The sequence below is a fragment of the Gallus gallus genome, chromosome 2 (genome assembly GCF_016699485.2).
Source record: "Gallus gallus isolate bGalGal1 chromosome 2, bGalGal1.mat.broiler.GRCg7b, whole genome shotgun sequence".
Classification (NCBI taxonomy): domain Eukaryota; kingdom Metazoa; phylum Chordata; class Aves; order Galliformes; family Phasianidae; genus Gallus; species Gallus gallus.
This window is the reverse complement of record NC_052533.1, coordinates 93,292,053-93,304,722: the sequence shown is the minus strand read 5'-3', so window position 1 is coordinate 93,304,722 and position 12,670 is coordinate 93,292,053. Positions and strand designations below refer to the sequence as shown.

General features: G+C 36.3%; 1 protein-coding gene across 4 annotated transcripts in view; it reads right to left on the bottom strand.

Moving 5' to 3' along the window:
- The window catches only part of CD226 (CD226 molecule), a 40,262-nt gene extending 32,149 nt beyond the window's left edge, over positions 1 to 8,113 (bottom strand). For all 4 annotated transcript variants that reach the window (XR_005857401.2, XR_003073861.3, XM_015282436.4 and 1 more), the window contains exons 1-3: positions 7,987 to 8,113; positions 4,288 to 5,715; positions 2,978 to 3,240 (exon numbers count right to left, since the gene is read on the bottom strand). Coding sequence is in view for 2 of the 4 variants with exons in the window: in XM_015282436.4 (XP_015137922.2) it covers positions 2,978 to 3,016 (39 nt within the window). In the remaining 2 variants the exon portion in view is untranslated. The remainder of the gene's footprint in view (positions 1 to 2,977; positions 3,241 to 4,287; positions 5,716 to 7,986) is intronic.
- Between the last annotated feature and the right edge of the window lie 4,557 nt (positions 8,114 to 12,670).

Below are 12,670 nucleotides of genomic sequence, written 5' to 3'. Positions count from 1 at the left end.
ATGGATGACAGTCTTCCTCTAGGTTACCATAAAGGAAATTACCTCTTTTTCCATTCACTGTTCTTGATTTCTCTAAACAGAAGGGCTGAGCAGTGTAGTTGGATAAAGGCAAATAATTCAATTTCCTCTCTCCTATCCTGCATCTAATCTAATTGCACTAATAAAGACTACAAATTGGATTAACCTACATGCATGCCTGATGCAGTAACATAATGGATAAGATTCTTTAGGATGTATTCATTAACATCAGAGAAGAAATTAACACCTAGAATTCTTCCAAAGAAACTGGAAAAATGTGAATTAGATACAGTCACATTTTAGGGGTACATTACTAAAGACTCAGAGGAGTCTTTCTCAGAAGAGGAAAAAAATGATCAAAACTAAAAGTCCTTCTGCAGAGTAGAAATGTAGAGAAAATATGATCTATATATTCAAAATCTTGATGTTTTTTTATTTTTAAATGCACTGGCAATTGCACAGGTTGAACCATATAAGTTATAATTCTACATTGAATTGTTTCATCCCCCCACGCTGCAAGAGGATATGTATTCAGGGGTCTTTAGATAAAGACTATGCTTTTACATTTCTAGAACTGGAAAATTATCTGCACTTTTGGAACCAAATTGCTAACTGGATTTTCATTCTTCTGTAACACTGAGAACCTAAATGGGTAAGGAAGATAAGACTGTTAGTGATAAAACCACAGCTGCAACATGAAGGCTAGATATTGCTAAATGTTGAGATTCAGGAAGGGTAGCTTCATATTTATTTATTCTCAGGAAGATTAATCACAAGCAATCGATGGAATCTGAACATAGAAAAGCTATGCTGAATGACAAAATATGCTCATGCTGATACGTACTAATAGTATAAAGGTCTGATTAAGGAAGTGGGAGACACGTCACTGCTGAACAAATTTTGAACTAGACACCGTAGAGCAATGTTGCTGCTGACTCTTAAGTGAGAGGTGTGTTGGTAGGAGATAAGAAGGTCTGTGGTATTTTTTAAGTTCACTGTGTAAGTGGTGATCCTTTGATGTGTTCATGGCTAGACAGTTTGCCTGTGACAATTTACCAAACTTCATAGAAGTTTGTGTCTACTTGTGTGCAGGGGGAATTCTTAAAACAGCAAAAGAACTTCTCTGCTCATCTGAACAAAACAGAAGTGGAAAATATGACAAAAAGTAAATTTAATAAATAAGGTTATTCAAGTAAATAAATAAAAAAAAAAAAAGCTGACCTACTTAAAGAAGAGAAAGAAAAAACCTGATAAATAACCCCAAGAAAATAACCAGATAATTCATTTTAATATTTTCTTTACATTTTTAATCATGCAATTGCTTAAAGATCAGAGCTATCACCAGGCCTTTTTCTTTGAACTAAACCTTTTTTATTCAGTGATCTTATCTGTAAATATTTGCCATTGATTTGTTAATAAGATACTGAAAATGTCCTTAGAAACATTTTATAAATTCTTCTCCTTTAAGCATAAGAAGATACTACTGGATTTTTTTCACATTTTGTTGATAATTGGTTTATGTTATGACCTTGAATTTTCATCTGGTAATAACATGGAAGGTGTCATTTGAAAGATTTGAAATAAACAAATTTACAAAGGAAAATAAAAGATGACATTTGTGTCTCTATGAATTTAATGTACTAATACTGTTAGTCAACTATGTATGTTGTTCCTTTTTTTTGCTGCTGTTGTTGTTAACTTAGTTCTTCTCCTGTTGAAATCTTTTTGCTTGTTAGTTTCAGAAAGGTGGTATTATTTACAGAAACCCAGGGGTTTCACTTAAATGAAAGAAAAGTAGGAGCAGAAAAACTTTAAGGTGCTCAAGCAAAGGACCTTGGGAAGGGATATTTTGCTTTCAGAACACAGCCATTCCTATGTAACTGTTATCTTTCCTGAATTACCCTTCTCCTGGTCCACCTCTGCTTTTCAAGTAAATCACGTTGCTATTAAAAAAGTACAAACTTTTACTTTAAAACTGTTAAAAGCCAGTTTAAGGAAATGAACGTTGGTGTTTTTCCCTTTTGCCAGCAGAGTGGTTCACTGAGATGTTTCCTAAACAATACCCTTAAATACAGCCGGGATGTGAAATCCTCCTGAGGAGGTTGAGGTTATTCTGAATTGTATGATACTGTCAGCTCAGACAAGTCTTCAAGGAAGATCTGTAGTTGATCTTTGGCAAAGAAGCTTATGGCTTGAAAAATGGACTTCAAAGTCCAAGGAGAAAGCTAGGGAAAGAAAAGACTGCATCTTTTGTATGTGCCATCTTATTTTTGTTGATGCATTCAGGACCTGATACAGACTATCTTCATAGCAAATAAAGATATCTCATGTATCTTTTCTTAAGCCATTTTTGTGCCCTTCTTTTGAGAAAAACTCAATTAAGAGCAAAGTGACAGATTGTTTTTTGATATTGCAGATCTATTTCTAAGATCAGTTCAGGCTCCCAGAACAATCTGAAAGTTTCTCCCCCTAAGAACACACAAAGCAAAAATCCAGACACCAAATATTCAGCAGTAATGATGTCTGAAAACAGAAGATCAGGTAACTGCTTTGTTAACTATTTCTAGTTTGACGACATTCATATATATAGATATATATATATATATACTTATATATATATACTTTCTTTTAAAATATGAGGGGAAGTGCGTCATCGGGCAATAGAGATGGAAGTTGCTGTTGGCTGAGACAAGACTGGTACAGCCAGGCATTGGGATGGGGCATGGAACCACACACTTGCAGCATGCATGAAGGAGTTGGGATTAGAGAAGACCTCAGAGCATACAAGACCCACAGCCCATATGGCGGTGGCCTTGTGGAGCTTGTCACCCAGGTGGCAGAACTGGAAGACAGAACAGCTCCCATGAGGACACAGACTTTGGGGGAAAACTTATTTTTGGACTTTTTTATTAAATCTGTCACACTTAGTGGGTCTGAGATCTTTCTTTTTTAAAGTTACCTTGTTCTGTTTCATTGCTTGTGTTCTGATGAAACACATCCAAGGGCACTGAATACCTTTGGTACAGAGGCCTCAGGGAAAGCAGTGGCAGTGCCTTCTCCAAGGTCTTGTTGACTTGGCACAAATGTACAGGCATATTTTTCTTTCCTCCCTTTAATCTTTAACAGGTTTTAAATGCTGCAAGAAGTACCAACCCAGCTGTTTAAACTACTGCTTGAAAGAAGTATTCTTCAGAACAAGGACCCTCTTCCTCTTAGAGTACACTGTAAAAATATATTCAAAAGAGAAAATTCAAATTATTTGCTAGAGAAAATGTTAACCAAATAAAGGTCTAAATTCTTCACCCTTTGTGGGAGACAGAAAGGGAGGGAGATTGAGGAGGACAAATAAAGTCATGTAAAAGTGGCAACCTCCTCCCAAAGCTTTAAACATGCAATAAAATGGAAGAAACAACAAACAACAAATCTGAAGACAAATCAAATTTTCTGTTCTATTGCAATGAATTATGCTCTGCTGGTCTTGTATTTTGTTTATCATTCTACACCCCCATATGATGATACATTGCAATTCTTCAAATAAAAATCCCTTTCCTTATTAAAAATCATGAATAGATGCTTCTTGGGCACTGAGCTGTTTTACTCTTCATTTGCTCAGGGAAAGTCCTACATGGCAGGAAAGCTTTTCCAAGAAAGGATTCACAGTAAACCATAAATTAATGGAACACATGAATATCTGTTGTAATCATTTGTTTTAGTGGAAATAGCATAATTGTATCTTAATGTCCTGCCTGATTAACTACAACATTTTAAATCTGTTTTATGCTAATGCAGTTGCAAAAAAATCAATGATATTTATACTGACATAAAGCAGTGGGTGACTCATATGCTCAATTAGTCTCTGCAGTTCGAGAAAGAATATCATACATTGCCTTTATTTTCCAAAATTTAACCTGCAACTGTGACCATAGATTTCTAAGATCCTGGAAGTTTAATTATATTACATCAGTATGACTTCAGAGCACCCATTACAGAATCATCACAAGTTGTTTTATAAGGATTTATTTTTTAAATTTAATTATTCTGACCGCATAGGTTTTTCATTTCTTTTATGTTCTCATAACAAGGAGGCATTGGAGTTTGACAGATTTTTTTTTTTTTAATTATGTTTGCAATCTATATGAAGCATTAAGTGGTTGTAAAGTAGTATACCTGCTCAAAGATGGCTTACCAAATATCTTAACATAATTATCATGGTACGTTTATGTTACTATAAATTAAAAATATTATGCTTTTATTCTTACAGCTCCTTACCTGAAATCATATGAAATCCCAGCAAGCTTGAAATCTAGCTCATTTTAAACCATTTATAAGTGAAAATTTGCAGATATTTCTTTCCCTACGACAATTGCCTTCTATTTTTAATCGAAACATTATTTCTCTTGTTGCTCTGAAAGAGATTTTTAAAAAGGAAGTGATCTGTTTTTATGACGTGCTCAAAGGCTTAGCAGAATAATCTGATGCATTAAGCAGGCAGGAATTTAAACAGATAAACCAAGGCAAACCTTGCTAGGATAATTTTAAAGAGTTGGTTGCTATTCACACACACACAGATCTGTCACATGAACAACTTCAGGTTTCTGGTTGTTCAGGCTAGTATACTCTATCAAAATCTCTCTAAGGACAATATTGCATTTATCAACTTCTTTGCAGTACTGTGTCCACTATAACCAGTATTTATTTTACAGTGAGAAGCAATTAATATTTTTGGTTTGTTTATTTTTCAAAAAGTAAAATAAAAGATACATTGTATTGTTGTAACAGTTGTCTTTTTTTTTCTTTCAATTCCTGTCTTGATAGAGTTTTAAGTGCTGTCTTTTGTTGCTGTTCTAGATGATGGTGGATAGTATTTCCTGTATTATTTTTCAGTCTCAATGGACATATTTTTCACTGCTGAATCAATTGTATTTTCTATTAAACCTGAGACGAATATATATATGCGTCCCCCTTTCCCTTGAGCAGGAAATCTATTGCTAAAAAGATACATATATAATAACATACAGAATGTGGCAGTTCAATTAATTCATCAAATGATGAATAAAGTCTTCTGAGAACAAAGATACAGATTTTGTGTCATTCTGGTATTAGATATTCTTAGCTGGTGTCTAAAGCATCTAAAACAGTTCTCATTTTGCTTTTCTGGAAAGATTTTGACAGTGTTAATTACTTCTATGAAGAGACATTTCTGACACTCTGAATTCATTCTTTTCCTACATGATCTTCTACTGCATTTGAGAAAGGCTGTCTTGTTTATTGTACTGATACATCCAGTGGAAGTCCTGGAAAAACAAAGCAACAGCAACAAAAGCAAAATACAAACCAAACCAGAATGCAGAAGACAACACAAACCAACCCAAAACTTATACTTATCATTGTTGGCTACCAAGCAGTGCATTTCCATTGAGTTCGTCAAAACACTGATATTGCTGCTTCTTTGAGGAGACTTCCTAAAGACACTGTGCAGATATGAACTCCTTTTGAATGCAGCAGTGATAAAAAGTACTCACTGAAAGACAGAACAGAAGCAGAACTCTTCTCATTTTATCTAGAAATTCAAAAGGATACTGCAAACACGAGTGAGCTGCTGGTCTGTCAGACACAGAAGCTGGTGGTGGGTTTGTGCATTGCTTCACTCTGCTGGTCAGCGGCGGATTATCTGTAATTCTCAGACTATACGAGTCCCTGTAAAATCAAAAAATTCTAACTGGAACTAAGAGCAATTTGGGAGAATGGCAGAATGAGAACATTTTAAGCACAAGAAATATAGAACTGTCAAAGTAGGTCATCTTATATTCTCTTTATTTTTTATGGAGTAGATGAAGGCTTTGCTGTGCATGAAACTTGTACCTTTTTGCCACAATGGTTAGAGCAGTGCCATTTCCCTTGGATGGACACTGCTATACCAGTACTAAATGTCTTTTAGTCAACAACATCATTTTCATTCACAGATGAGAAGGGAAATAAACAGGGCAGACTCATCTCTATGTTTGTAAGAGAGTCACCATAAGCATTGCTACATTGGCATAGAATCAACCAAATAAACAAAGAACATCAAAACAAAGCTTATGTTACCATATCTATGAGGGTTTAAAGGGATGCAAGATTTAAGTGGCTGGCAGAAAAAAACTGTGAACCGATTGTTAAGTGGTTTGACTGCAGTTCAAAGGGTAAGGTTCAACAAAAGTTTCTAGAGCTGCAGGAATGGAAAACACTTAAAGGAAGTCATTGCTGAGTGCAAAAAATAAGAAAATAAAGCTCAAACAAATGAAATTCTAACAAAGCATAGTGGCTCAGACAGTTACAGTTTTCACAGGTGTTATATCTGTGGTCTGTTGAACTTATCTACCAGATCAGGCTATGTTACCTCTCTCTCTCTCTAAATGGATAGAATCAGTTAGATTTCATATCTTTGCTTTAGCAGTTGCCACCTACCACTGTTTCCAGCTGGGCATTTAATCTCTCATTGAAAATAAAATTATGTAAGCACACTGGGGAAGAAAACACAGAATATTTGAGCGTTATATGAAAAAATGTGTGGGCAGCTAAAGAACTTTCTTCTGACACTTTATTGCAAATACACCCCCAGCACAGTGTAACATTTATTACCATTAAGAGATGTTTCAGTTCAGAGAAAGAATAAAACAATCTGCCCTGAAAAGCTACGTTCTGGGTGATTACATTTCGACCTCAATTCCTGCTATGCTCCATAGTGAATTTGCCTATATAATTATATTTCCCCTTCTGTGATCTAGTCCAGCATCACCTGAAGTTAGATTATTCTTTTGATTTTTATGTCCTTTGGCTTCTTAACATCAGTTTTTTATTATACACACAACAATTTTTCTTCCAAATTAGATGTTAATTGTTTTGCCATTAAAAGTTTTTTTTAATGTACATAGGATAAAACCCACAAGTTTATTTAACCACATACAGACTCCAAATAACCCACTGCTGGGATAGTGTTGTTTTTCTTTTCTGTTATTGTTGTCATTAAGAAATTCAGCTTAAATATATATATACCATGACATTTTTCTGACCCTGAACTTGGTCATTTTGTCACTTAAAGTAGCTTAGTTCAATTTTTGTCCCCCTGTTGCTTTATGATGAATCCAATAAATGGGAAAAAATGCAGCACCAAATTACTGTCAACGAACTCTTAAAGCATGTGGAGGTACTTTTTCTCTTTAAAACATACAGACAGCACTGGGAGGTGTTCTGAAGCCATCACCAGCATTGTTCTAACCACTACTACTTCCTCCAAAGAAGTGCTTTGGCTGCCCTGGTCCCCACACGCCCTGGGGAGGGTGAGCCCCAGGCCACAGGGCTGACCGCAGGCTGCATGGCCCACAAACCCCAGAGGCCTCCCCGGTACGGCTCCAGGCCTGCTCCTGGACTAATGAGATCGTTCATAGAGCTGCTTTGCAAACCATTCACTGTGCACTGTAATTTCTGACAACACAAGGGTTCCATCTCGAGTGCAGCGTTTTTATTAGGTCAGAAATCAGTAGGCAGGGGAATTTGATATTCCTTGGTTGAAACTTATTTTCAGTGCTGGAAATAGTATATTTTGCAAGTGCAAGGCAACCACTCCAAAAATTCCAAGAAGCACACCCAGAACACCCGAACTCTGGATTAATGAGCAGTAGATGCCTTAATTCATGCATACAGACTAAAGATCAAACCAAAAGTTTCAGAAAAGTTGTGAGTCATAACCCAGTTTCCATGGCAATAGGAAATGGTCCTCTGTGCAAATCATCAATTACAGACAAGCCTAGCACTCATAGGAAAAGCAATTTTCCCCTTCTTGATTTGGTAAAAATCACTTTGAAGTGGATGCATTTTGAGCTTTTCTAAAATATCTTGAATTTGGAATTATGTGATGAGCACTGCTATTCTGATATTAGTGTACTGGGTGCTGTTTCCTCAGTCAAGCATGCGTCTTTCTCAACCCACCTAGAGTTTGAGAACTGTCTTCTCGAAGAAGCTTCTAAAGAGTTGTGGGTTTTTTCTTGTTTGCTTTTTTAATTCTTCAGTGTTGTTCAGGTGGTCTCTGAAGTCAGTAGCAGTCTGTGATGCAGACCTAACATAGAAAACAAAATGGAGGAGATATGATCTTCTTATTAAACTTAATAGAAGGTTGACATCATCTAACAATGGCTTACATAAGGTTTAGATCTCATTAAATCAGCTAGCAAGTTTTTCATAACACACATTTACCACTAATGGATCCAAAATAGGACACAGGTGATCTTATAGCTCCCTGTGCCCATAACACAACAAGACCCAGGCTGAGAGGACATCTACTATCCCTCATCTGCTACTTAAGATTATGGAAGGAGTGAGAATATTTAATTTTAAAGGTCATTCCTTGCTGCTGCCTGATCCCATATGTATCTCAATGTCAGGTCAGCCTTCTTAAAATAGTTTCTTTCATTATGAAACATTTCTAATGCTGCCTTTTAAAAGAAAGATAGACAACGCTTAGGAAAGACTGCAGGGCATGCAAATTACTTGTTCTAGTGAAAAAACTTACATTACTTACATGAAGCTCTGAGAATTGTCAAATTGCATTTTGATGGCTTTAAACATCTCAACCATTTGACTCACTAGCAGTGTTACTTCACTCATGCTACTCTGTGCTCCAATACTGTCTTTAGAAGCACTCCTCCTATGGAACAAGAAAGTTTTACCTGTCAGTAAGAAGTAAAAATTAGTTCTTCCAGAAAGTACCTGTGGATGTGTATCACTTGCAGGATCAGAACTACACTTTATTGGCTATATTGGCTGCAACTCAACCAACCCTGCCTGGCTGATTGAGAAATTTCACACAAAAACAAGTATATTTTTTTCATCAAATTTTAGTATGAGCCTTTTCACTTCTAGAAAATAGGCTTTTTTTTTTTCTTTTTTCTTTTCCTTTTTTTCTTTTTTTGCTGCTTTGGGCAAACATTACATCAAAGACAATGCTAAATTTCATTTTTTAAGTAGCAAGTTAGCTATAAATCATTTTATAGCAAGCTTTCACATAATATGCATGATCTGGGGTTCTTGATCTCAGGCTCCTCAAAACAGATTATCAACTTCAACACAGTCAGAACTCCCGTTACTGAGTGATACTTCTGAAAGCAGATATACCTTGGCCAGCATTAATTGTGAAAGGACATAAACCAAACTTTCTTGGTCCTCTTTCTTATTTTTTGTAAAAACATTGCACAGCATTTCTTGCACTACAGTGATTTGCAAATCAGTGATCAGCTGCTACATATTGGAACCAAGAATATTGAGGGCGCAGCTAAGACACTTTTTTCTTTGTTTTCAGAGAGAAGCAGCAGACAAACTGGGACTTGATTTCATTTGATCCTTATTGCCAACAATATTAGGCACTGCATTCAGACAGAACTTTCTTGCTCTAAACAAAGTGAACCAGCAGGCTTTGACCAGTGTGTCCATTAAAGAAATATGTGTGAATGTCATCTGTGCTCTCAGCATTTAGGTACAACTCTCTGTTCTCTTGGATTGTGAAGACAGTTCTCAACTGGGCAAACTTTGAGCTAGTTTTCTCCTATAACTTTACTGAACTTAATTTTACTCTGAAATAGCTACTGGAATTTCAAAATATTGCTTATTTCCATTCTGAATTTTGTTGTTTTTTTCTCCCTGTATGCCTTTAAATCTCACAACGTGTAAGTAAATAAAGCGCTATACTTAAGATCATAAAAGATTATTTCATACAAGCTACATCAGATTCCATTTTTAGAAATGTTTGTTTGCTACAAAATACTTGTTTATATTGGAATGCTTGTTTAATAAATCAATCTTATTTGCAGTTTAAAGCACCGCATGCAGTGATACGTTATGTTTGAGTAAAGTACATAGCTCGCTGCAACATTAATATATACAATTTAGGATGAATAAAACATTTTTGCCTGTGATAATTATCTGTCACAACTAGTTACTATGATAATTTCTCAAGAGCGCATTTGAAGGGTGAGCAAAGTTAGCAGTTTTACCCTTTCAACGGATGTAATCATTTTCTGCAAGTTGTAAGATGCATCTTTCACAGGTTTGAAATTAGCCAAAAGGACTTATATGTATCACCCACGCTTGGTAAAACCACAGACTAACAGATATCTGTCAGCTTCCTGAAATCATCTGTTACTTTTGGCCTGTCTTAAGAAGCAGGAGGAATGAATACTGTTTAGAAAAAAAATAATGAGCAACCAGAAATTGTAATAATGCACATGCTTTTCAACAAACAAATAATATTGAAGCCTTTGGTTCTATGATGCAATTTTAAAAAATCATCATTATTTTTCAATGTAGTTTGATAATGACTGGTTCCTGTTACCATTTTAACACATTAATACAGATGATTTAACAGTCTTCAATTAATTTATTACATAGTTACTGAACAAGGTCAGGTAAATCATGGAGCACATACTCCTGAAGGCCCAACTATGGAGCACGGAAAATACAGATGAGGTGACTGGTGGTAACCAACATGGCTTCACCAAGGGCAAGTCATGTCTGACACACTTGGCTTTTTATGATAGAGTTACAGCATCAGTGGATAAAGGAAGAGCAACTGACATCAACTACCTGGACTTGTGCAAAGCATTTGTCTGTCAGCATGACAAAAGCATTACTGTCCCTCATGACATCTTGGTCATCAAATTGGAGAAAGATGGATTTGATGGATGGACCACTCACTGGATAAGGAATTGGCTGGATGGTCACATTCAGAGAGCTGTGATCAGTGACTCAGTGTCCAAGTGGAGACTGGTAATGATTGGCATTCCTCAGGGATCGGTGCTAGGACTTCTGTTATTTAAAATCTTTGTAGGTGACAGACAGTGGGTTCAAGTGCACCCTCAGCAAGTTTGCAGATGACACCAAGCTGTGGGGTGCAGTTGACACGCTATAGGGAAGGGATGCTATCTGGAAGGACCTGAACAGGCTTGAGAGACTGGCTCATGCCAACCTCATGAAGTTCAACAAGGTCACGAGCAAGGTCCTGCACCTCGTTGGGGCAATCCCAAACACAGATAGAGCCCTGGGAAGGATTTAAGGGTGTTGGTTGATGAAAGATTCAACATGAGCCAGCAGCGTGCACTTGCAGCTCAGAAGGCCAACCATATCTTGGGTTGCATTAAGAGAAGCATGACGAGCAGGTTGAGGGAGGTGATTCCGCCCCTCTACTCATGAGACATCACCCAGAGTACTGCATTCAGTTCTGGGGGACCCCCAACACAACAAGGACAGTGAGCTGCTGAAGCAGGTCCAGAGATTTGAAGTATATACTCCTTAGAGGCTAAAATCTTTAAATTTTCCTGAGGATAAATAAAACCAACCACAAGTATTTACTTACACCATTGCTACAGTTGCCTCCCACTACTGTAAAACATCTCAAAATACAGAGAAAATAGAAGTTCTATCTTTCCTCAGTAAAAACAAATGTGTGAGCAGTTTTTCTGGATTTTTTTTTTAACCTGAATAATTTCTTCAAGAATTTCTACAGCTCAGTAAAATCAAAATGCTTAAGAGTACAGGCATCTGTTTTATGTTCTTATTATACTGTATGTGACTTCAATTATATAATTCAACTATGATTACAGATATTCAGAAAAAAGAAAAAAGATAAACTAATATCCAGAATCCTGTGAAGATTTTACAAGACAAAGTCCTGTCTGAACAGACTTAGATCAACAGTGAGGCTGTTAGTTTGCCATTAGAGCTATGAGACTTCAAGCATCTCTTAATATGCACTCTGCAACATTATGCAGTTCCATTTCTTGAGAATACACCGCTTTCTTTACAAGGCTATGGACTTAAGAATTCTGGATCAGTAAAAACATTTTAATATGAATCAGACTGAAATAAAATTCAAGGCTGAATAAGCTTTAAAAATACAGCTCCATTTCATCTAATCAGATCCACGTGTATTTCTGCACTCTGAAAAAGCTCTTGCTAATTGATTGCTTACTTCCATTAAAACTAATTTGGCAATAAGTGCTCTCATTTTTTGTGTCTCTGACAATGGAAGCAAAGTGGCAAGCAATCTTTGTTGTGACTTGCAACTTAAATTGAGAGAAATCATCAGGATTGATTATGCTGAAACAAAGAAGAATCAGCACTTGCTAGTGTGACACCTACCCATGAGGCCTTGGCAGAAAACACTAACGTGCAGAGCTAACTACTGTTGAGCATTCTCATTCTCACTAGCCTTGCAGCTTAGGTTTCTGCAATACCGTGGGATGAGAACCGCAGCATTTAATAACTACTTTGCAAGTAACCATATACAACGTATAAAAAGGAAAAGAATCAGGCTTTGATTGTCTTTCTTTGCTTTTTGTTTTGCTAAGGAAAAGATGGATAGCTGATAATGAAGTCACATTTCCAGTAATGACTCAATCCAGCTATTCTAAGTGTCATGGTTATATCATACAAGCAGTATCATGTCACATACATAATCTATTTCATAAAGACATAGAATGGGTTGTGTTAGAAGGCACCATCAACTGCTACTCTATATCTAACAAGTATAACACAACATGACTGTCAATATTTTAAGTTCTTAAATCTGTTTTCAGTGTGCTTATCTGCAACATTACAAATTATAGACCATAAACAAGCAAAC